Source organism: Natrix helvetica (genome assembly GCF_964273705.1).
Source record: "Natrix helvetica genome assembly, chromosome: 1".
Taxonomy (NCBI): Eukaryota; Metazoa; Chordata; class Lepidosauria; order Squamata; family Natricidae; genus Natrix; species Natrix helvetica.
In genome coordinates, this window is record NC_138548.1 from 89,320,069 (window position 1) to 89,346,615 (window position 26,547).

General features: G+C 43.1%; 1 protein-coding gene across 1 annotated transcript in view; it reads left to right on the forward strand.

Moving 5' to 3' along the window:
• Positions 1-9,351: 9,351 nt before the first annotated feature.
• CD59 (CD59 molecule (CD59 blood group)) overlaps positions 9,352-26,547 on the forward strand; it is a 43,172-nt gene continuing 25,976 nt past the window's right edge. Inside the window, exons 1-4 of the mRNA XM_081936089.1 lie at positions 9,352-9,498; positions 11,667-11,749; positions 12,557-12,652; positions 17,050-17,140. Of these exons, the coding sequence (XP_081792215.1) occupies positions 11,686-11,749; positions 12,557-12,652; positions 17,050-17,140 (251 nt within the window). The 5' untranslated portion in view covers positions 9,352-9,498; positions 11,667-11,685. The remainder of the gene's footprint in view (positions 9,499-11,666; positions 11,750-12,556; positions 12,653-17,049; positions 17,141-26,547) is intronic.

Consider the following 26,547-nt stretch of genomic DNA (forward strand, 5'->3'; position numbering starts at 1 on the left):
GATAGGAAGCAGACTTACATTGTTTTCCTTTATTACTCTCAACAGCTGCATGTTTATCAATAAACATGGATATTGTATTTTACAACTCACTTTTAATGCAAGGTCATCATAAACATGTTTAAGGGGTTACTGAGACAAATGGTTGTAGGATCCCACTGTTTATAGTCCTACATTAACAGATTTCACCTTCTATCTCTTTTAACATTCTATAGTAATCTATTTGCCAGGTGTTAAGCTAACTGTTGTGCAGAGAACTCATATATATATATGTGGCACTTTATGTAGTATACGCAGTAACTACACAGCTTTGCTGCTTCAAAACTTATTTCCTATTCCTTAGCACATTTACACAAACAGCCTAATATTGACAGAGCTTAATTTAAAAGTATAATCTTCCCCTTTTCATTGCATTGTTTTCTGTGAAGACTTTATTCAGCAAAAGTATTACTTAGCAGAGTCCTTCCTATGATAGGCACATTTTAAAAGTATATTGTATATGGTTATAAAAGTATATTGTATATGGTTAACATTCTTTTGCAGATTTTTCCATATATTTAGAACTGTTGGTATCTTAAAAAGTATTGAAACAACTATGTGCAATATGTTCTACTTACACTATATGTATAAAGATTCCTGAGAGAACCCTGGCTTTGCTTTGGTATATATAAATCCTGTGGTTTTGTATTAGTAGCCTATAACATTATTATAACTTATTTCAGTGGGAACCAATATGGCCCAAGGAGGCAAAGCTGATGGACAAAGATTATTCACTTTCCCCCACTAATTAAATGAAGGAATTAATAGAGTCTGTATACAGACTCAGTTAGAACTGACAGAGAAACGCAAAAGAAGACAAAAATCTTCCAACTATTGGGGATTCGTAAACAGACTAGCACCATATGTGAATGCAATGAACCTGAGTTTTGGGAAATAGAGAAACCAAAAAGAAAAATACTCTCCCTCTGCCTATACTTATTTCACTAAGTTGCTTAGAATTATACAACTATCCTGGCTGAATTCACCATCATCATTTCAGCAACAAAAAGTTCCCAAGTTTGGACACCCCTGCCATATACTAATCTTGTTTAATACTTTAAAGTAAATGTTATTAAACTTCTGACTTCCTTCTGATTATAGATATATAGAAATAACCCTGTGTTGCCATTTACTGTTAATCTAGATTTTTGCAGCTGGCTATGATAGGCCTGCAGAATTACACTATTTTTCAAGCTGTTTGTCAGTAACTACACAACTCTTGATTAAAAAATAATAACAATAGTTAATAATTCACTGTGTCATAAACTAATTGCACGGGCAGAATCTGCCAGATTCATAAGACTAAAAATATAGTAAGTAAATTTCATAGGATATCATCATTATATTATACTAACAAACTTGAAATAGTTTTGTATTTATAAACATTGTACATTCTATGCTTAATGTGGACCTTAGATCACTACATACTCTCTCAATCCTCAGTCATGTAACTAGCATGCAATTGCTCTCTCCTTTGCCTAGCTCTTTTTGATCCCACTTGATCCTTGGCATATCAATATACTGAACAATGGATGGGTCTAGTACAAAAAGCACATCTAGGAATTTTAACATAGCCATTTTCAACCTAATGCCTTTCAAAGGTTTTGGGCTTCCGGTCCTATAATTCTTATGCTAGTTGACAATTACATGAATTGGTTGAATCAATAAGAGGTACCAAAATAAATAACAATTTATTTTACAATTTCAAGGATTTATAGCCTATATGGTTATGCACATTTTATAATATTAAACATTTAAAAGAGGAAATTTCTTTAAAGAGCCAGAGGTGGGTTTTTTTTTTTTTTTGATGATAGAAAAAATTCTAATTTTACTGTCTTTTCCCTCAGGAGAAAGTTGCAACTAACTGAAAATAGATGTGACCTCTATCAGTGCCCTGATTAATTGTGGAACCTACATCAGGCAATATTATTACTTTAAAAATGGTTTCCTTTATATCTGCATGAACAACCAGACCCACATGTACAGAGTTCAAGCTAATTACTTTATGTTCTGCCTATAACACATGAATCTCCTCCGTCTGTCAGCCTAGTCTTCTAAATAATTATATAACGGAACTTAGGAACTTAGGGGAGATTGGCCCTAGACTTTTTGTTCTTGCTCAAGGTCTCCAGGCTAGCTCCACGCTTGATCCCTCCTCACTACCAGACTGGGTGCTTCAGTATCTGGATTCTGGATATTGTGGAAATTATCCACTAAAACTCATTTTAAAATTATTTCATAGCCACATAGGAATCTCTTGAGCGTTCCTTGGTGCTCTCTGAGCTTGCTTGTTTTCTTGCATACATTTCATAAATATAAATAAGGATGGAAAGAGGAATATTTTTCCATCTTTATTTATAGCCTAATTTTCAGTGAACATTTAAGCTTTTCCAAATGTTACACATAAAATGAGTTTATCATGCTGATTTTATCAAAACAAGAGAAATCAAGTTTGAACAGAGCTATAGTTATATCAGTATATTGAAACACAGATCCTATATATTTGGAAGAAAATCCCCATTGAATATAGGATTGCAGCCTTAATTCCATTCGGATCCTGATCTTTGCAAGATTTGGATACAGAACTTTCATGTCCTATAATATATTTCATTGTTATCTCTATTGATCATTTTAGTTTGAAATCACCAAGGAGCTACCAGTCCTAATTATATACTACACCTTTAAGGATGTATATGCAACTAAAGAGACAGTGACTAAATATTCACCATTGTAATTTATTTTTAATTTTTCTGAATGGCTTAATCAATCATTTTGTGCTTACCCATCCATTCATGATGATGTAGCAGAATATACTCCAGGACAGCATTGCTTCAGAATGTTGCACATTCCCCCTCTGTCAAATTCTTATCTGGTTCTTCTGTTATCACTGTTCATTAAAGGATAATAGGTAACTATCAGCAACCTTTACACTATTCAAAACAGCCTCAATGACATCAATTGGATTGTCTGGCATACATTTTAGACCTTTGTTATAGCTAGACGTTGATTTCTAACTATACACTAGCACAGTGGTCGGCAAGCCGCGGCTCGCGAGCCACATGCGGCTCTTTACACACTTTAATGTGGCTCTTCTGTGTGCCGGGCGCCCGCTCGCCTCCCTCCTCTCGGGCACTTCAAAACAAGCGCCCCTTTCCCTTTTTTCTTTTCGACCCACAATGATTAGGGAGGATCCTGAAGCGAGGAGGGAGAAAAAGAGACAGAGGCCAAGGAGCTCCCCCCCCCCCGCAAAAATCTTATCAGGGAGCCAGCGGGCAGTAGCAAATTAGCTGATCACGCGGCGTGATCGGCTAATTTGCTACTGCCCGCCCGGCTTCCCGGTTAGATTTTTGCTGGGAGGAGGCGGGGGGGAAGCTCCTTAGCCTCCATTTCTTTTTCTGCCTCCTCGCTTCAGGATCCTCCCTAATCATTGTGGGTCGAAAAGAAAAAAGGGAAAGGGATGCTTGAAAAGAAAAAAGGGAAAGGAGGCAGAAAAAGAAACAGAGGCTAAGGAGCTTCCCCCCCGCCTCCTCCCAGCAAAAATCTAACCGGAGAGCCGGGCGGGCAGTAGCAAATTAGCCGATCACGCCGCGTGATCAGCTAATTTGCTACTGCCCGCCGGCTCCCTGATAAGATTTTTGCGGGGGGGGGGGAGAAGCTCCTTGGCCTCCGTCTCTTTTTCTCCCTCCTCGCTTCTTGGGGCTCCACCAATGGGGGAGCAAGGCCCACCCAGCGCCAGGCTTTGGGCTAACACAGAGGTCTGCAAAGTTGGCTGTTTTAAGACTGGTGGACTTCAATTCTCAGAATTCTGGGAGTTGAAGTCCACCAGTCTTAAGAGCCAATTTTGCAGATCCCTGCCTGGGCTAATATGATTGATGCCCTTGGTGGACTTCAACTCTCAGAATTCTGGGAGTTGAAGTCCACAAGTCTTCAAGCTGTCAGGTTTGAAGACCCTGGGTTTTTTTTTCTAAAGGGTTAGGGGTGCAAAGGTCTTGCAACTTGACAGCTTTAAGACTTGCATGCTTTAATGCCAGAGTTCCTGAGCCAACATGACTGGAGGAGGAATTCTGGGAGTTGAAGTCCACAAGTCTTAAAGCTGTCAGGTTTGAAGACCTCTTGGGGTTTTTTTCCTAAAGGGTTAGGGATGCAAGGATCTTGTAACTTGACAGCTTTAAGACTTGCGTGCTTCAAATGCCAGAGTTTATTGAAACTAAAAACAGTGTACCATCCTATGTATTTTCGGTTTTAAAAATGTGGCTCTCAAAATAAATTTCAATCGTGGTTTTGGCGAGATTTGGCTCAGTTGAAAAAAAAGGTTGCCCACCACTGCACTAGCACTACCAGTTCGCCCGAACCAGATAGAACCAGCTGAATTGCACCACAGAATCTATTTTACAAGTTGAAATCTATTATATCTTTCCTCTTTTTCTTCAAGACTTTTGTAGCCCGGTGCTATTTTTTTTATCCTGAGACAAGAGGAACAAATGTTAATATCAGATTGGATGTCTCCCACAACATTTGTCCCATTGTATTTCACTCTCATAGAATATAGCTGAGTTACTTTTTGAGTAATGATTGAGAGAAAGCAGGAAGGCTATAGGGAGGGATGAGCTGAACTGAGATGGTTGACAAAAGTAGGAAAGGGGGATAAGGATGGAAAAAAGAAAACATTTATTTCCAATTTCTTGAGGCTGTCCATCTATTTTACCATGTATAATGCCCTCATTCCACTACTAGGGAGGAAAGTAATTCCAAGAGGTAACAAAAAATACTGGTTTTGTCCAGCTCCTTCCTTACTTCTTGCAGCTTTATATTTGAAATAGTCTTGCAATGAGACAGAAATGAAAATAAAGATTTTGTTTGCTATTTCTGATACTACATAGGTAGACTTGTTCATCTCATTACACTGATAAGAGGGTCAGACAAAATAATAAAGTACCCATGTGCTTGTTAAAATGTGGCACAATAAGAGAGAAAGAAACATATTTTCTGCAGACATTTCTGCCCATTAGGGATTTTTTAAAAAGTCCAAATTTATACTTACCAATGGGAATATCAATTTCATGCAGTCTTTCATCAGGCCAGGATTCACCTTATCAAACAAACAAATCTGTTGCATTCGGTAATGGATAGGCACACAAAGTCTTAACGGTAACAACAGCCCTTTATTAAAGTACAACAAGTAAGAACAATCCAGCGAAGGTTGAGTCTGACAGCAGCCCTTTTATAGGGAGCTCTCAGACCCTTCTACCAATAGGATTAAACCTCTGTTGCCGCCGGAACAGAGGACCTTGGTGGAATCACTGAAGTTAGAGCAAGTATCTAATACCTCTCTCCTCTTGGATGGAACAATCCTACTAGTTACGTAGTCACGCAGGTAGGTGGGCTTTTGGTTAGCTCTGCCTGACCTGTGCAGTTCAGTAGGAGAGGTTTAATTGGACAGGTCGGACGGACCTGTTTGCTCCGCAGCTCCACTTGGTGGAAGCTCCTGGAACCTTTCACAGGCTGCGACTGGAGCTTCTAGAGCTGGTTCGCTCGGAGCTCGCTGCGGGCCTGCAACACAACCAGATAAGTTTCCTGGTACTCTTGAGCTGTCAGTGGAAGGAGTGAGTGTTTGGGTAGGGCTTTGGCTAACTCATGCAGGAGTTACCTCTGGTTGTCTAAGAGTGGAGTTGGAGAGGTGGCTATGGAGTTGGTCAATATGCCTTCTCCAATTCCTACCGTCCTCGAGTTCTAGGAGGTAAGAGTGAGGGCCGGTGATGCCTATCACTGTGGCAGGAATCCATAGAGTTGCCCCGGCATAGTTGTGGGCATATACTGAATCTCCTACGCTAAATGTCCGAATCTTGCTTGTGGAGTCTGCGGGCGATGAGGCAGAATAATTGGGGTGTAGCTGGTCTAAGTGGGACCTTAGCTGGTGACCCATGAGAAACTTGGAGGGGGTTCTCCCTGTAGTGGCACTGGGTGTGATGTGCTGAATTAGCAAATAGTGGTCAACCCGTGTTTGCCAATCTCCTGGGCCCATCCTAGAGACAGTCACTTTTGCAGATCTCACCATTCTTTCCACCTGACCATTGGAGGCCAGATGGAATGGCGCAACCAGGCCATGCCTGATTCCCTGAGCTGCTAGGAAGGTCTCAAATTGCATGGCTGTGAAATGGGGCCCCTTGTCAGCGACCAAGACGTCGGGCAGGCCGTGCATGGAGAAAAGTCTCCGTAGCACCTTGATGACCACTTCTGCCATAGTGGAGGTCTCAGGACTACCTCTAACCATTTCGAGTAGGTGTCCACAACTACGAGAAATGTCTGACTGTGAACTGGGCCACCAAAGTCAATGTGCACCCTAGACTATGGTGCTTGAGTTTGCTCCCACTCCTTAGCGGGCGCCTCTGGGGCAGCTGGTCTGGATTCCTGGCACGGTGTGCAGGTAGCCACCCATTCTTCGATCTCCCTGTCCATATTAGGTCACCACACGTAACTCCTAGCCAAAGACTTCATCCTGACAATTCCAGGATGCCCTACGTGTAAAGCCTCTAATATTGCAATGCACAGTTTGGGTGGAACAACAACCCGGTCCCCCCACTCATCACGTTTGCTAAACTACATTTTGAAATCAGCCCCAACAGGCCCCTTGGGCCACCCCGTCCACACCCAATTCAAAATTTGCTTGATGGTGGAGTCCTTTGCAGAGTGACGGGCAACATCACTGGACAAGACAGGCCCAATCTCAAGGCAGTCAATGAGGAGGACTGGCGTCTCGGGGGTAGGGTCAGTGAGAAATTCAGGCAGCAGCTGAGAGCGTCAACGTGCCCCAAAGTGGGGCCTGGTCGGTGGATGAGACGGTAGGAGTATGCAGCTAGGAAGATGGTCCATCTGGTCATGCAGGGTGATAATGACACTGGGGTAGGTCAGTCCCGAGCCAGTAATCCCAACAACGGCTTGTGGTCCGTATCCAGTTTGAAGTCCCGGCCGTATAGATACTCATGGAACCTCTTTACCCCGGCCACTGCAGCCAAAGCCTCATGGTCCAGCTGGCTGTAGTTCCGCTCTGCGGCAGACAAGGTCCTGGAGTAAAATGGTTTGGGCCTCCGCCATAGCGCCATCTACAGGCAATTGCTGGTATGCCTGTGAGAACAATCCAGCGAAGGTTGAGTCTGACAGGAGCCCTTTATAGGGATCTGTCAGACCTTTCAACCAATAGGATTAAATCTCTGTTCTCGCCGGAACAGAGGACCTTGGTGGAAACCACTGAAGATAGAGCAAGTATCTAACAAAATCAGAACAAAACAAAAACCTTCCTGGATTACATCTTGCTTTTCCCAGCAACACAAAAGTTTAAAAAGACGAGAGTGAGCTTAATGCGTGAATAAAGAAAACTATATTATTTTTTCCCTTGGTAATTTGATAATTTTTAGCTTTCTACTACCAACAAGTAAACTGAATTTCAATTATCTTGAATTGTACCTGTTTTTATGGCACAATAATACATGAGTTAACCCTGAGATGGTGAACCTATGGTATGCGTGCCAGAAGTGGCATGTAGAGCCATGTCTCTGGGCATGTCAGTCGTTGCCCATTGCTCTTCCGGCTTCCAACTGGTCTTTGCATGCACGGGAGCACCGGAAACTGGAAGAGCAGCTCCCCGGCATGCATGCACAGGAGCAACGGAAACTGAAAGACCTGACCTCCCTGTTTCTGGTGTGTGCATGCACAACGACCAGCTGGTCTTTGTGTGTGTATGCGCACCAGAAACCGGAAGACTAGGTGACCAGCATGCATGTTTACTCTGGAAACTGAGTTCATGTGCGTGCCAGGGAACTTTTCTTTCAGTTTCACACGCTCCGCCATGCCCGCGTGCATGTTCCAGTTTCGGCATTCGGTGCTTTCCGAATTAATCCATTGGCAGTGTTGGTCCAATGCCTTCTGAACCATAAAGTATCCAAACAACATTACAGCCTACTAAGCTGTGCAAACAGAGGCAATACCTTTTTGTGTTTCATAGGTAAAGCTATTATTCTCATTGTTTACAGCTTTGCATAATAGTGCTATTCTTTTGTAGGAAGTTAAAACCCACCCTTCTCCTAGAAAAAATCATATATCCTGGGAAATATTAAAAAGGCAGAGTATTATATTTCCCAGGATCAGAAATGGAGAAACATGTTTTTAGACAGGAAGCAGACTCACTCTTAAAAGCCAATAGTCAATGGGCCATTAAAGGCTGAGCCAGTCTATTCTACATAACAAAGTTCTCCCCCTTCAGTTCCAGGGTGATGGGATTAAGGCATGATAGTATTAGCCCTTTACCTTTCTCACTACAGGGCACCTGGTAAAAAGCAATGCTCAACCAAACATGGACTCTCACACCATGGGAGTCTGACAGTCAATCAGAATACAAGCTCCAGATCAAAGGCCAGAGAGGGCATAAAACCAGGAACTTTCAGCATCTCTGTCTCTTTTTCTTCTTCACCCAACATCTGGAAGCATGTGATCCCCCTTTTCTGTTCAGGAGCTCATGCCATGTGATCCTGTTCACCATTAAACCATCTTTCCAAGCAGCCTCCTTGTTTCCAGTGTCTTTTCCCCCACTTGGAACTGAACTGAAAATGTCTCCTCTAAGGAAGTTTTTATATATTTAAAGTTTCATGCAGTTATCTGTTGTAGCATTTGAAACATAGGTGTTCCTACTTAAAGCTGCATTGGAAATTCACATTCGTCAAAGTCTAATTCACATTACTTGTGAATAAAGTATCTTGAAGTTAAAAATTGGTGATGTATTGGCTCATCTGTGTTTAGATCTAATACCGCTCCGGATCAAACTCCGAAGCACATATAGATAAAATAACAGTTTCCTTAAGAACCGTAGGCCGAGTCTGGTACGTATTCTGAGCGTGCCCTAAATACGTTTTATCATAGTTAAAGTTTGGGCGCGACCCGGTGAAGCAAGACAGCGTATCACGCGGTAGTTTGCGTCATCAGGAACGGGAGATTGCCAAATAATCCGAGAGAAGGTCTCGTAAAAGAGCAAGCATTTTGGGTTCCCGTTGTGTAACTCTCATACATACATACATAGTACATACACCACCACCATCCCAGGAATAAAATGGTTAAAATGTATTGAAACATGCTGTTTCCTTCCCCCTCCTCGCTGACGTTCTTATTTTTATAGTACGTGTTACTCATCTTTGTGATTAATCTCACAAAAATTCCCCTATAGCTTTAGCTGAAAGAGAAGAAATCGTTCTTTATTCTACAATCTCCATAATCAGGCAGCCAATAAGGGATGGGGAAACCTGTAAACTGGCCAATGAAAATCAACATTAGGTTGGCTCCGCCTCGCCCGAGTTCTATATATTACTTTTACGAATTGAGAGCAGTAGGCGTAGGTTGGCAAGCTTCGGCAGAGTCGGGCGTGTTTTTCCTGTGACTCAGCGTTGAATTGTCTCCGTTTGCTCCGCTTGCTGCCTGGTAAGTACTGGGTGTTTTCTCCCGTTGAAAACGAGGCCTCTGGCCTGTGCGCTTGAGTTGCTTGCTCCAAATGCTCCTTTGAAATCCGCTAGCCGGTCGGATTGCTAGCTTGAGTCAGCCTCCTGCAGGTCGTTTATCGGGGGCGTAGCGTAGAGTTTTCACCCTAGCTATCCTCGGGTTTTAGTTTGGATTTAACGCGGGACTGGAATAGCAAGGAGACACACAAGAAATGGCGAACGAGTGGGAGGCAAAATAAATAAATAAATAAATAGCGGTTTAGTCCTTCTTGCTTGCTTTGTTTTATCCAGAAATCCAAATTTAACCTCCTCTCTCTCCTCGGGGCAAGCGTTTTTCCTTCTTTCCAGCTCGTTTCCTGCGCTTAGAGTAGATAGATAGTTGGGGGAAAGCGGGTTTCAAGCCTTCAAGCCAACGCTGTGAAAGGTAGAAGGCGGGCAAGCAATTTGGACTCGGTTGCCAAAACAAAGTTATTAATGGACGCGCGAAAGCGACAGCTGCATTTCAGCTCTTTTGGAGCGGCTCACTTTTTTGGAGACAACGCCTTGTCGCCGCCCCACAGCGTTGTTGCTCTACTCCAAAGGCTCGGGCGCCCCATCCCACGAAGAAAGATAGCACGCCTGTGTCGGGTGGAAAGTTGGGGGAGCCCTAAGCTACGTAAAATATTGCACTGCAAGGTCTCCCAAACGGGCGGCAAAACAGTATCTTCGATCAACGCGTACGCCCGCAGACAAACACACCGCAGACTTGAGCTATTTGCAAAAAAAAAAAAAAAAAAGCAGGATAAACCTAAATAAAGTATGTGTTTTCATTAACAGCAAGCAAGCATTAAAAAAATGAAATGAAGAATGAAATCCTCGTTTGAGTAACGGATTCAACTTAAAACAAAAGTAAAACTTGTATTTGTTAAATGTATAGGCCAGCCATCACACCATAGGATGACCCTGCATTTAAAATCTTGAGTTAATAAATATTGCCACTAAAAATAAACAAAAATATCTAAGGTAAAGACAAACAAAGGTGGAGGCAGAATCTTCCCAACCCATTAACTACTTCCAGGATGAGGGGCCCCTTCCAGGGCTCTAGGCTGATTGGCAGAGCCAGGTTTCAAGACCTTTTAGGAACCTTCACAAAATGAATTATTTGCTCCAATAATCTACTATGCAGCTTATTGCCATTTTAAAACTTATTAACAACTAAAGCATATATTTAAAATGTGAGGCCTAAACTGTTTAGCTTATGCTTAAATCTGAATTTGGTGCTACAGCATAGACATAATGTGTTTTGAACTACCTCCGTGTGTCTTTTTAATAAAGTATAGCAGTTGGCAACTAGATTGCCAGCTTCATACCCCTGCCACATATGTTAAGGATGTGCAGAGAGGATTGAAAATATTATGGCTAGAAGGACTTAATACCTCCACAAAAACTGGTGAGAAGTTTTAAGAAAAAGCGGAGGAGGATGCAATATATGCGTGTGGTAGTAAAAAGGATTGAAATGTGTGGAAATACATAGTTAATAGTGTTGATGCTGATTAGTTTTAGCTGTTTTCTCTCATTTCTGTTTTTTTTTCTTACTCCTTTTTTTCACTTTGTATTATACTGTTTATCGCCAGGAGGAATGAGGTGACTATTTATGCAGTTTAATTGCCATTTCTACTCTTGTGCTCAAGAAATGCTTGTACTCATTTGGGATTTTGATGTGTTATGAGACAAAAGTCCCATGTGATATGGGGATGCATAAAAATCAATTTAAATGCTACGGCTAATGGTGAGAGATCTCCAGAAAGGAGTGTATTTTGGAGACAGTGAAATGGGGTACTGGGTTAAGTACATAAATATTTTTCTTCATATTGTGATAAATTCTGATGATTTGATAAAAGTGATTTCAAATTTAGTAATATTTCATTTTAGTGGTTTTACTTTACAGGCCAGTAATTTAACATCTTTTCTTCAGGCTAGTGTCATTGCCTTTCATGAATATTCTGTCATGTGCCCGGAAAAAATTATATTCCTATTTAGCACTCATAAAAGTTTTATATAACGCTGGCATAATGACATGGGGTATAGAAAATTGAGGCTTCGGATACAAATACTGTTGCTCGATTTAGGTTTAGAACATCTGATAGGACAACGTATTTTTTTATTATGTAGGTTGACTAGGAGACACAAGATGAATTCCCTTTTCGTCACTGCTGTCATTACTACCTTTGTTCTGGCTTTGTTCCTCCATTCAGGTAAGTGAACCCCACGGTAAATGGAAACAGAATGATAACAATTCAGGGACCAGAAGAATAGAAGAGGGAGGCAAAGGTGGCTCATCATTCAAAGGGCTGACTCGGTTTTAGTTTGATGGTTTGGAGTTATACGGATAATATAATAATTATAGAAAAAGGTATATCCTTTGGAATGACAGATTCTTGGTTTGAATTGTATGACACTATCTTATATAACCAGTCAAATTGTTGGAGCAATCCTAGTGATCCAGTTTCAAGGGAACGCCTTATCATTTTTGTGTGTGTGTTTGAGTCAGTTTTGACTCCTGGCAACTATATGAACATGTCTATGCAGTTTCCCTGCCAAGATAATTGGAAATCTGCAATCTTCTCAGGAACTAGTTGTGAAGCTATGAATGATGATACAAAAGTTGTAAGTGCATGGATTGTTTGCAAAAGTGGTTTTTTTTAGCCACGGTGGCACAGTGGTTAGAGTGCAGCACTGCACACTACTACTGACTGCTGGCTGACTGCAATTTGGCAGTTCAAATCTTACCAGGCACAAGGTTGACTCAGCCACCCATCCGAGATGGGTAAAATGAGGACCCATCATTTGTTGGGGGCAATATGCTGATTCTGTAAACTGCTTAGAGAGGACTGTGAAGTACTGAAGCGGTATATAAATCTAAGTGCTATTGCTATTAACATGGTTAAAACTTTGAACTGTTGCTAAACAAAACAGTAAGAAAGGACTGCTTATAATTTCTAATGGATCCTGTTTTAGAAGTGAATGTAGTGTTTAGTTTCTTTTTTTCCTTGTTTATTTAGGAAATGCTTTAGTGTGCTACAATTGTCCATTTGGTAACTGTGACAGAAATATAACCTGTAAACGTGAAGAGGATAGTTGCTTAATAGTATATCTTGGTGAGTATTATTTTATCTCTTTTATATTTAATTTCTGATGAAATATACAAATTTGTTAATCTGATTTTTAGACTGATTTTTATTCTGAGCAGTTTAATGTGCACACATTGAAGTCAGCAATAAAATATCAACATACCGTGTCATCTGGAGGGAACAACAAATACTCCCCCATCCTGTTTTCATGTGTGCCTTTGAGACTTTTTAAAAAAAACTTCTGGTCATTGCCTGGACAAATCCCTGCAGTTTTCTTGACAAAGTTTTTTGGAAGTAGTTTGCCATTGCCTCCTTTGCAGGCCTGGAAAATAATGATTGGCCCCAAATCACCCAGCTGACTTTGTGCCTGAGGTAGGACTAGAACTCACAGTCTCCTGTTTCTAGCCTGATGCCTTAATCACTAATTAAACTGGCTCTCTCTCCCACTTGCAAAGATAAGAACAAACACTTCCCACCACCATATTACCTGTAGGATGGAGAAGATTTGTTTTTTAGTACTCTTAAAAAGTACCGTGTTTCCCCGAAAATACGCCAGGGGCTTATTTTCTTTTGCCCCACGAAATATGCCCTTGGGTTTATTATCAGGGAGGGCTTATTGTTTTGGGGCTGCCGGGCGGCTGCTCCCTTGTGAAGTGCCGGGCACAGCCTCAGGGGCAAAGCAGCCATGAGGTAACCATGCTCACGAGCTGCCGCCCGGCAAATCCCCTCTCCAGCCGCGAAGAGCGCCATTCACTGACCTAGGAGGTAATCCCTAAGGTGCCAAGCCATGTGGCGCTCTGCCCGCTCCCCAGCTCCTGCGGCTTTGCACATTCGGGATACCCCCTAGGTCAGTGCATGGAGCTCTCCCTGGCTGGAGAAGGGGGTTGCGCGAGCGCCTGTTCCGCTCGCAGCTTCACCAAGCCCTTGCCAGGCTCTCCCAGGCCACCGCCGCTGGCTGCTGCTGCTGCTGCCCGCCGCCGCCGCCCCGCTCCGCGCAGCTTCAAAACTCGGGCCGAGTCTTTCAGCATCGGCCGCTCCAGGAGTGCTCTCTATGGTGGGCTGGCTGCCGGACAGGGAGTTTTCCAGCAGCCGGCCCACCATAGAGAGCACTCCTAGAGCGGCCGATGCTGAAAGACTCGGCCCGAGTTTTGAAGTTGCGCGGAGCGGGGCGGCGGCGGGCAGCAGCAGCGGGGCGGCGGCGGCGGCGGGCAGCAGCAGCAGCCAGCGGCGGTGGCCTGGGAGAGCCTGGCAAGGGCTTGGTGAAGCTGCAAGCGGAACAGGCGCTCGCGCAACCCCCTTCTCCAGCCGGGCAGAGCTCCATGCACTGACCTAGGGGGTATCCCGAATGTGCCAAGCCGCAGGAGCTGGGGAGCGGGCAGAGCGCCACATGGCTTGGCACTTTGGGGATTACCCCCTAGGTCAGTGAATGGCGCTCTTCCCGGCTGGAGAGGGGATTTGCTGGGCGGCTGCTCGTGGGCATGGTTACCTCATGGCTGCTTCGCCCCTGAGGCTGTGCCCGGCTCTTTGGGAGCCACTTCACAAGGGAGCAGCCGCCCGGCAACTCTCCCCTTCGGCCAGGCAGAACGCCACTCCCCAACCTAGCGGTATCCCGAAGGCAGCAAGCAACGTGAGCGCTCCCCCCCTCCTGCGACTTGGCGCTTTTGGAATAACGCTAGGTCAGTGAGCGGTGCTCTGCCTGGCCGGAGGGGGGGTTTATTTTCGGGGGTGGGCTTATATTTTTGCCCACGCGAAAAATGTGGCATGGGTTTAGTTTCGGGACAGGTTGTATTTTCGGGGAAACACGGTACTGATAACACTTGTAAAATGGCAGATGAAACAAATCTCCAGGACGGATGTTGCAGAAGGAAAGTGCCACAGAGACTTCTTACTGGATCCTTGTTCTGTCCCGTGATTCCAATAAATATGCAGACCCAGGCTTGACTGTCTGCCACGACTAATTACATAGATAAAGCCACCCCTTGGCTGGGAGCCTAGAACATTATCTTCACGAACCCAAGATAAAACTTACAGAAGGCTTTCGCAACGGCTGGAAAATGGACTGTTTCCTGCAAAGATTCCCCTCCTACCCTTCCACTTATAAACTCTTTGGGAGGGGCCACACCCTTAACCAGCTGTCCTTACTTTCCTTTCTCCTATCAATTCAACGCCTATGCACATCAGGAATAACCTCCCTCTGTTCCTCCTCACTGCTCCCTGACTCAGCTGCCACCTGGTGGCCAACAGGCTTCTCTAGTTCCTGCTCTGACTCCAAACACCCTCCAGAGTCTTCCTCATCCCCCAGAGCAGTCCCATAATGGTCTAGCTGTCAGAGTCCACCAACAGCTCAGTCGGCCGCTGCTGGGCCACAACACTCCTAGAAGATTGCATTGCTTAATCAATGGGATCTGCAGCAAGCCAGCCTCTGTCAGTTCTTACAGGTTGAGCTGAACCCATACAAAAGAGAATGTCCCACAGATAACTAATCTCTATGCCACGTAGGGCTTTTACGTGTGGAATCAGTATCTTGAAAGTCACCTAGGTGGCAGGAAGATCAGTGCCCGGGTGGCCATTTTGTAGAATTTACAAGCTTGTTGGTAGGACCAGCAAGCCAAAAAGCAATCTGTCCATAACGAAGGGCAGAGGATATCATTCCCTGAGACAAAAATCAAAGGTGATTTCCAGTATGCATTGGGCCCTCAATTGTTTCATTCTCCACCATCCCACCTTCAGCCTTTTAGTCTACAGGAATTGTTCTTCCACACATTAGTGCTGTTTTGTGCTACACAATTTCTCCTATAGCTGGTTCTGCCAAAGTGCCCAGCCTTACTCATTCTTTGCTTATATACTCCCTTTCATCTCATACACGTAAAAGATTCATCTCTACAAACAGGCTCCACCTTGACTAAAAACTAAAATGCAAAACGTCTATTGATTCACTTCAGATACACTAGATTTGGCTTTTATATAGCTTCAATATGTTTTGTTTAATGCCATAGGATAACCTGGCATGTTACCTGTGCAGTCTTGAAGCAGAATGCTTCTGGGTGACAGGGATGGGTTGTGGTTAAGTGACGAGCTGATCTTCCAGCAGTTGGGTTGTAAAAGAAAAAAAATAAGAAACAGAAGGCTTGGTGCATAGCATAACTTGCAAGAAATCTTGCATTGGAAAAAAGATAAGGCATTCTTTTTCCTGGTTTTATTTTTAATTAGGTAAAGGAAGCAAAGCAGGTAGGCTTATGTGAAATTCTAGGGGTTTGAATTTCAAATTGAAATTTCAAAAGTGAAAAAACTGATTTCTGTTTCCAATAATGCACACTCATTTTTGAATGAAATCTTACGGACTTTTGAAAGGGACCTTGGAGGTCCTCTAATCCAACTCACTGATCAAGCCATTTCCTTCTCCCCTACAGTTTGGGATTATGTCATTTTGTGAATTCAGTTCAACTGACAATAGCTACTCTTTCTCTGGTATTGTTTGTTTTCAACATTATTTTCAACAGTTAGAATTACACAACTTTGGCTCTATTTGTGTTTTCCCGAAAATAAGACCCGATCTTACTCTTTTTTGGGGGCCCAAAATAAGTACCAGGTTTTATTTTCAGAGGATGTCTTACCCGCGTAACTTAGGACCACTGTAGCCATGCCTCCCACACCCTGATGCCTGTCATGCCGTTGCCCTTCTCCAACGTGCCAGTGCTGCCGCTTGTGGCAGGAGGCTGTGTGCTATGCTGTTGTGCGAGCAGTGGCACCAGCGTGAGGAGGCTTGTGGTGGCAGCACAGACATGACAAGCCATGCGACATCTGGCCACAAGCAGCAGTCAGACAGTAGCGCAAGAGGTGTCGGGGCATGGGAGACCTGGTTGCGGTGGTCCTAAGATAAGTGGGTACGGGGCAGTTCCACCTGCCCTAGCTTGATTTTTATGCATGCACCTTGCGCCACCTTGTATAACCACATGGTTGGCAGGGCTTAATTAGGGCTTATTTTGGGGATAGGTCTTAAGTGCAGGCATGAAAATCAGGCTAGTTTTTGGAGTTTTTTTTACAGGGAAACACTAGTAAATTCTTGTTTTACTAAAATGTTTAATTATGCAAGCTGTGACTTAAAGTTTTCTAGTGAGTGGCTAAGGAATCATTGCTTATTTTATTTTCTCCCTTTTTTAGTGGGAAAAAAAATGTTTCTTATTTTTCTGTTTTATTTGGCCTAAGGCTTATTATCAAATGTTGGGAGAGGGGTAATAAAACAGAGGTGGTAAAATCTCCCAATGAAATAAGAAATAGTCTAATAATATCATTTTTTAATTTAACAACTGATTAAAAAGACTGAAATTATTGAACAGACTATATTTTCCACCTATATGCACAGATTTTTTTTAATTAAGTAGGATAGAACCTAACTTTATAATCTGGTTTTTCTTCTTTTTAAGGTACACATAATTCGTCTCGCTGCTGGAAGTATTCTGACTGCAATGTAGACACTATTTCACATAGTTTCTCATCTAAAAACTTCAGATACAGGTGCTGCCAAGATAATTTGTGTAACAATGCTCCAAATCTAGTAACTAGCAAAATAGTTCTCAGTGGGACTTTCTTGCTCACTGTTGCTCATATCTTAAAGTCTTTCGTCTGGAACTGAAACGGGGCCTTGTTTTTCAGTTTAAGAAGATACAGGACACTGGTGTCATTTGAGAAATGGTTTTTGGTGGAGAAGATTAAATGATTAAGAAACAGTATTAAGTAGATAAAATTTGTTTGCTGTATTGCACTTTTCATATTTTTCCTTACATTACTTAATTTCTATTGGAAACTTACATTTAATCTGTAAGACATACATAGTAGCCAAATGTGGATGTATAAAGACTTGCTTTTGTTCGGAACACCTTTTGAATCTCATAAAACTGTCAACTACATTTTAACTTGCAAGCAATTGTCGCAATAAAAGTGCTATTTATGTCTGGATTGGGGTTTTTTTTTTGTTTACTTTGAGGCTCTTTTTTTATGGCATAGCGGAAGCTTCTCCATTGAGCTAAACCATTCTAGTCATAACAGTGAATGACACTTTTGTGGGTGGTTCCTTATCAACACAAGGAATATAAGGGAAGGGTTCCTGAACGGAATATAAATCCTTCCATTCTCCACTATCCTGTCAGAGCTGGAGAAGCTTCTTGGAGAAGCGAAACGTCTTCAAAGAAAAAACAAAGTCCAGTTGCCTGCTGAAAAATGGACAACCATGACCTGGATGACAGAGAATCTCTACAGACTTCCTTATCAACATTTAGTGGCTTGTCTGTGATTAAATGAACTGTCCAAATTCAGACTGGCTACATTCCAATATAGCACTTTGAAGCCTATTTATATAGCACTTATTAGAGTACAGTCACTCCTAGTGCGAAATGATACTTTTTGTTTAGACAACATGCTTAAACTTGGAAAAGCTTGAGACTAGAAGCAGTGAGAAAATATGTATTAATTTGCCTGTTGGGACAGGCCCCCAGTATGGGTGCACTTTGCTGGAGTTGGTTGGTTGAGTGAGAGACAGACAGTAACTCTGTGCTCTTGGTTCTTAATCTTCATTTATGCTTTTATAGTTATTTATTTATCACATTTTAAAATCCTTCACAGAGGGACTCTGGGCGATGTACAGTGAAATATTAAAACATGAAAACAGTATATAAAAGTTTAGCAAGCAGCATATAAAAATTCAACAAATGGGCAAAGGTAATTAAAAAACCCTTACAAATTGACAGGCAAAGGGAGTGCTAACAATCCCCACAGCTATGCTCCTATCCGGCTCCCCACAAAGGCCACTAAACCAGGCTTTCATTCCTTTCTGGAAGGCCAGGAGAGCGGGTCTGCTTCAGTTCTGGTGGTGGGGAAAGGGAGGGATTATTCCACAAGGTAGAGCAATGGCAGAGACGCTCTCTTCCTGGACCCTATCTGTCGGAATTATTTAACTGGCATGGTCCACAGCATACCTATTTATGCTTTTATGCCATTGGAAGCCACATGGAATCTCTGGATAGTGAGATGGGTGGCACATTAATTGGATGGATGGATTGTCCTGGTTATCAAATGCATTCTTCTTTTGCCCTAACTTGGCTACATAACTGGGTGTTTTTGAAGATTCTCCTACATGGAATGGACAAGAAGGCATTATTTGAGCAGCCATAATCACTAGTAATCTTGGTATTTTTCTATCGCTCTGCTGCCATTTACAGGTCATCCAAATTTTGTAGCCCTAAAAGAAGAAACGTTCTACAACATTTTAATTAATCTGTCATAAAATCCAATCCAATGCTTCTACATAACTTAGTTTGGAAAGAGGATTAGAGTACTTGACATGTGACCATAAGAGCAGGTTTTTTCAATATTGTTGGACTTGATATTGATACAAATGAACAAGAAGTAAAGACGATATCAAACATGTGTTTTGACTGATGTCCTTCCTCCAGTGCACGTCTTTTCTTCATCAGTTCCACAGGCCATTTTTGACTACTTTCCTTTGTATGGATTTTTGTATGGTTGGTGTGTTAGATTTTTCTTTACAAGAGGAATAGAAATGTACTTCATGAATGCTTCATTACCCTATCAAAGCAGTCCCCAACCGTACTGGCACCAGAGACCAGTTTCATGGAAGACAAATTTTCCATGGACTGGAGGCAGAAGGAGCATACAACCTATATTCCTCACATGGACAGTTTTGCTCACCCGCCATTCACCTCCAGCTGGGCAGCCCATATCCTAACAGGACACACCCCGGTACTGGTCCATAGTATGAGGGTTGGGGATCCCTGCCCTATCATGTTTGAAAGTAATTGGGAACTCAAGCTAAAGGGAGAAATTCATTTTCAAAAGAAGAAGTGGGTTGAAATGATTCATTTTCAAAAGAAGAAATGGATTGATGTGTACATATTCAGATACCTTAAATGATTGAATCAGATAAGATTTTTGCAGCAATATGGTTTGTGCATAATATGAAAGATTAGTCTTTTCAAAGTAAGTTTGGTAATAAAAAGTTCAAAACAAAGCTGGCTTGGTTTATTGATCTGTTAACTTAAAGCAGGAGTCCTCAAACTTTTTAAAGGGGGCTGATTCACAGTCCCTCAGACTGTTGGGGCTGGGGGGCGTGGCCAATTTAGCAGTCCATTTTACCTTTGTCCTTCCTGTATTTACCCCTCCCCTACTCACTCACCGCCACTGGATCAATGGTTATGGAAAACATCCTGAAAGGCTGTTTTTACCCATAAAGCACTACTTTACAAGCTGGCAGCAGAGCTGCTTTTCAAGCCAGCTCCTCCCCTATTCACCTATCAGCCCTGGATCATGTGGCTGCACTGGCATGATCACCCTTTAGTCAGCTGGTCCTCCCCAGCGTCCTTCGGCCTTACCTTCATCAGCAACGGTGTGATCAGAAATGCGGCTCAACCAGTGAAATAACTAACCAGAAGTGCAGCTGGAGTGGATGCTCGCTGGAAGATAAGGCCGACAGTGAGGGACAAGGCTGAATCCCGCCACTCCACAGCCGGATACTTTGCATTGGCAGGCCGTATCAAGCCATAGTTTGTGGATCGGTGACTTAAAAGCATAAAATGCCTGCTTTAATCATTTTGGAAATTTCATGTGCTAATCTGAAATGCCTGGTTCTTCCAAGAAGCATTCAAATAAGTCCCTCGCAAGCTGTATCTGAAGTCCAGAAAAGTTTAAGCTTTTGATTATATTTTTATTTAAATTTATTTAAGACATTTGTATAGCCTTCCATCTTAAAACCAAAGTGGGGGCGGAGAGAGACTTAAAACCCATTTATATATCTATAAACAAAAGGCAATACAACCTAAAACAGAAAAACCTGGCCCTGCAATCATACTTCACTGATGCAGCCCATTATATACTCACCTTGCACTGACCTCATTCTACTCACTCTATCTCAGCACCTGGGGGAAGAGCCAAGTCTTGAGTGATCTCCAGAGATTAAAAGGGTAGGGACCCAGGATTGAGTCAAAGTTGGTTCTTTCCCATCCAGACCCCCATAGCCCCTAGCCACTCAAGTTGGCACCATGACAGTATCACCTACCTGGCCAGGAGTAGAGATGTATAATTGGGTGTTGTGGCCCAGCAGGAGCTGTTGGAGCTGCCACCAGACTCTGACAGCGAGGGTCCCTATGAGTCGGCTCTGGAGGATGTGGAGGACCCTGGAGAGGGTTCTGACTCCGAGCAGGGATCAGAGAGGCTGGTTGGCCACCAGGAGGCGCCTGAGGCATGGAGCAGTGGTGAAAGCCAAAGGGAGTGTGCTCCTGATGTCATGCCTTGGAGCAGTGGGGAGGAGACAAGGGAGTGGTTTCTGGATGCCAGGCAACGGAGAACTGATAGACGGAGAGAACAGCTACGCATTTACAAGAGATGATTGGATGCAGGTGCTCGTAATCAGGCTCCTCTCAAGGCTATTTAAGGAGGGACTTTCCGACAGTTGTTTTGCAGGAATCAACTGATCATTAGAGTTGGAGACGCTCTCAGATCTGTGTCGTACCTCGGCAGGCAGGATTGCTGTCAAGGTGGTATCTGGACCTTGGCAGGCTGGATTGCTGCCAAAGTGTTATCTGGATATTGGCAGACTGGATTGCTGCCAAAGTGTTTGCTGTAGCTGGATTGCTGCCAATGTGCTATCTGGACCTCAGCAGGCTGGGTTGCTGCCAAGGTTTAAACTGTCTGTAATAAAACATCTTGCAGAGACCTTGTTTCGGATTGATTTGGTATATGAGAAAGGGGGAGTCAGAACAATTGGGTATGATTAATGCATTGATTATATCTCACCCATCCTGGGAAATTATCGAGTGGTTTAGGTACATACATATTTTTAAAATTCTGTTTGAATATACATACCTTAAGCTAAAAGAAAACTTTTACACTTTTTGACTGGTAGACTTATCATATGGTTTCCCTGGTCTCTGAAATCTTCACTAGTTGTGAAAACGATAGTGGAAGAAGGAGTCATTTGCAATTATCTGAATGCGCTATCTTCTTGCACAGGCCATGAAGGTGATTTGTAGTTTTGGAACATGATTAAGATAATGGCTTCTCTATCTGGCAAGGGAAAAAAGCAAAGATAAGTTTGAAAATGTTGCAAGATTCTAAAAGTAGGGGCGGCTTTGGGCTACCAGATTGGGAATTGTATTATCAGGCTTCGATTCATACTTGGGTAAAAGAATGGATAGGCTTGAGGAATAAAAGACTACTGACATTGGAGGGAGATGATCTTGAAATAGATTGGCATGTTTTTTTTATTAAAGAGAAAACACAAAATACAGTACATAGCTATTTCCAAAGACACTATGTTAGGAATGCACTATTATTAGTTTGGGAGAAAATTAAAGAACAACATTATTTGAAAATACTGATCTGGCTTTCAACAATGGGGGCATTGATTTTTCCAAATGTTATTGTTATAGAGAATGTTACTAGATATAAAGATATTTTAAATGAAAAAAGGGAACTTAAAACCAAACAGGAATTGAATGATCAATTCCAAAGAAGAGGGAGTCAAACTATTCTCCAGGGCACCTGAGGGTAGAACAAGAAGCAATGGGTGGAAAATAATCAAGGAGAGAAGCAACTTAGAACTCAGGAGAAACTTCCTGACAGAACAAATAATCAGTGGAACAGCTTGCCTCCAGAAGTTGTGAATGCCCCAATACTGGAAGTCTTAAGATGTTGGATAGCCATTTGTCTGAAACGGTATAGGGTTTCCTGCCTAGCCAGGTGGTTGGACTAGAAGACCTCCAAGGTCCCTTCCAACTATGCTATTGTATTGTATTGTTTTCTCATTTTATGTATTTTGGCTTGGTGACCTGTCCCCATAGGAACATGGACTCTTCTGGTAGAGTCTCAAAAGGAGTTGCTTTCTTGAAGTACATGAATCTCAGGAATTGTATGACTCATGACAAAGAAAGGGACAATGCAGCTGGACTTTCATTTTTCACGTGATATTTCACATGATATTGTTATCCAGTAATTTTACTCCTGAGTTGCAAGAGTCATGCAAGGATACAAAGCTTTGCTTGACACAAAGCCGCACTGAGTCTTTTACTTGATTTTCCAAGTACAAAAACCTATAGTTATATGTTGTGGCCCAGCAGGATCCAGTTCAGCTGCTGCTGGACTCGGATAGTGAGGGATCATTTCAGTCTGCTCTGGATGATGTGGAAGACCCTGTGCAGGTTGCAGATTCAGAGCAGGGACCAGAGGGGCTGGTTGGCCACCAGGAGGCACCAGAAGCATAGAGCAGTGGGGAGGATCAAAGGCAGTCAGTCACTGATGCTAGAGTGAGAAGGGCTGAGAAACGAAAGCAGCAGCTTCGTAGGCAGGCTCACAGACGATATTAGCATAGGTGGTTGTAGATTGGCCCCTCCCAAGAGAGCTTATAGGTGAGGCCTTGGGAGGGGACATTTGCAGGAAACAACTGTTCGAAATTAGCAGTGAAGAAAGCCGATGTCTTAGAGACGTGTTTGAATATCTGGTTTGTTTTTCTTGTATTTTAAGTTATCTGGGCCCTCGGCCAAAGGGTTTGTTATCTTGCAATTAAACAGTGGCAAACAGCCAAGCATGTGTTTTGGCTTGTTCACAGGCGTGGAGAGAAGGGGGTCAGAACAGTTATATTAGCTAGAATATAAGAATTAGCCACATATAACAATAAAAAAGAAACCTCCTTTGTCCCAGTACTCATCTGTTTGTTTAGTACTCAATGCACAAGTTAAAACATCTTGGTGTTGGCTGCCTTGTGACTCACTTCATTATTCTTTATGGGAAAAAATGCTTGCTACTCATCACTCTTCCTGGAACCAATTAAGAATGAATACTGAGATACCACTGTGTTGGTCTGAAACTTTGTCACGTTAAAACAATTCTTATAACCAGTAAAAGTCACACATTGTGCAGCTGGAGTCACAATTCAGATCTGTAAATAAAATATAGGTAAAGGTAAAGGTAAGGGACACGGTGGCTCAGTGCCTAAAATGCTGAGTTTGTTGATAGAAAGGTCAACAGTTCGAAAGGGAAAGGGGAAGGTTCCCCTTGCATATATGTGCTAGTCATTCCCGACTCTAGGGGGAGATGCTCATCTCTGTTTCAAAGCCAAAGAGCCAGCGCTGTCCAAAGATGTCTCCATTGTCATGTGGCTGACATGACTAAATGCCGAAGATGCAGGGAACGCTGTTACCTTCCCATCAAAGTGGTCCCTATTTTTCTACTTGCATTTTTACATACTTTCAAACTGCTAGATTGGCAGAAGCTGGGTCAAGTAACAGGAGTTCACTCAGTTACGCGGCACTAGGGATTCAAATAGCTGAACTGCGACCTTCCTGATCAACAAGCTCAGCGTCTTAGCCACGGAGCCACTGTGTCCCTAAAATAAAATATAGTATGGACTTTTTCTCAACAAGCAGGACACGAGATGTAAATCCGTTGATAGATAACATCAATTACCAAAACTCCTGTCAAATAAAAATGAGATAATTAATACTTTTTCAGACAAATAAATCCATTCTCCTCCTCCTCCTCCTCCTCCTCCTCCTCCTCCTCCTCCTCCTCCTCCTCCTCCTCCTCCTCCTCCTCCTCCTCCTCCTCCTCCTCCTCCTCCTCCTCCTCCTCCTCCTCCTCCTCCTTCTCCTCCAACATCATCACCATCACCATCATTCCAACCATTGTCTATCCACTGCAGTTTGAAGGCCTCTTCTGCATATTTCCAACCAAAGCAACAACTTGCTAAGCATTTTTATGATAATTATATTAACATGTCAAGGATAAAGACTGATCATTAATTCGGTGTGTCAAAGATTAAAAAAACACAGTCAATGTATCTCAGGATAGAAATCAACTTTGAGAAAATACTAGATGAACAATGGAAACATTAAATGCATTTCAAAAATAATTCCACTTCTGTTCTGGATTGCACTGATCATTCAAAACTCTGAAAGTCTCTTAAAGCAATGGCTATACCCAAGCATTTGATTATTTTGATAAGAAACGTTTACAATAAACAGGAAGCCATGGTGAGGATGGATTTAACATCAGAAAAAGAGAGTGGTGGGGCTGATTCTTTTTCCATACCTATTACATTTATATAGTGAATATATTATGCATGTTTGGAGGCTCCTTTAAAACTCTGCATGGCATGGGTCCAGGTTACTTGACATACCATCTCACCCCAAGGGGACTGGCATTGGCAGAGGGGGCTTGTTGTGGACCAGTGGTGGGTTCCTACTGGTTTGGACTGGTTTGGCCAAACTGGTAGTGGTTTGGCGGCCTGGGTTACTGTTTGGCCAAACTGGTAGTGGTCTGGCAGCGACCCAGGCCTGCCACACCCCTGAACTGGTTCTATAGTTAGTTTAATGAAGCTACAATAGTACCACATAATTCATCTATTCACCAGGTGGCAAAAATAAATAGAGGGATCATTATATATGCAGCATTTGAGTGATAAAATTTTGTTTGTTTGTTTGTCCATCCATCCATCCATCCATCCATCCCATTTGCTGCCCATCTTGCTTTGAAGTGACTGCAGGGCTTACATCTCACCCCATGGCTTCATGTAGATGTTAAAAACAAGTAGGGAGAATACAGAGCCCTGCTGAATATCACAAAGGAGCAGTCGTGGGCTGGACCTCTCACTCCCTAGTAACACCGATTGAGACTGGCATTGGAGAAAGGAGCCAAACCAGCACAAGACTGTGCTGCCCAGCTCTAAACTCCATAACTGGCCCAAAAGGATACCATGGTAGATGGCACAGAATGCCACTGAGAGGTCAAGGAGAGCAAGGATGGTTGCACTATCCCCATCCTGCTCCTACCAGAGAGCATCGACAAGTGTAACCAATGATCTTTCTGTCCCATAATCAGGTCTGATTGGAGGGGTGTAACTAATCCATTTCATCAGGACTTTATAAAGCAACACCTTTTCTAACACCTTTCTAGAAAGGCAATATGGGAAAACTGGACATAAATTGTCCAGGCAGGAAGGATCAAGTGATAGTTTCTTTTGGAGGGAATTAAACATGGGGCTTGTTAGATCGGGCAATGGATAGGCAGACACAGGCTAACAGTGCAACAGCTTTTTATTAACAGCAACAACAAGTGTGAACAATCCAGCAAAGACTGGGTCTGACAGCAGCCCTTTTATAGGGAGCTGTCAGACTCTCAACCAATAGAATCAAACCTCTGTTCCCGTCGGAACAGAGAACCTTGGTGGAAACCATACTTACTATTGTAGATATCTAACACCCCTCCCCTCTTAGATGGAACAATCCTACTGGTGACGTAGTCACGCAGGTAGGCGGGCTTTTGTGTAGCTCTGCCTGACCTGCGCAGTAGGAGGGGTTTCCTTGGACACGTCGGATGGACCTGTTTGCTCTGCAGATCTGCTTGGTGGAAGCTCCTGGAACCTTTCACAGGCTGTGGCTGGAGCTTCTAGAGCCGGTTTGCTCGGAGCTCGCTGCAGGCCTGCAACACTACCAGATAAGTTTCCTGGTACACTCGGGCTTTCCTGGTACCCTCGGGCTTTCCTGGTACCCTCGGGCTGGCTGTGGAAGGAGTGAGTGTTTGGTCCGTTTGGGTAGGGCTTTAGCTAACTCATGCAGGAGTTACCTCTGGTTGTCTAAGAGTGGAGTTGGAGAGGCGGCTACGGAGTTGGTCAATATGCCTTCTCCAATTCCTACCGTCCTCGAGCTCTAGGAGGTAAGAGCGAGGGCCGGTGATGCCTATCACTGTGGCAGGAATCCATAGAGTTCCCCCGGCATAGTTATGGGCGTATACTGAATCTCCTACACTAAATGTCCGAATCTTGCTTATGGAGTCTGGGGGCAATGAGGCAGAATAATAGGGGTGTAGTCGGCCTAGGTGGGACCTTAGCCGGTGACCCATGAGAAGCTCGGAGGGGC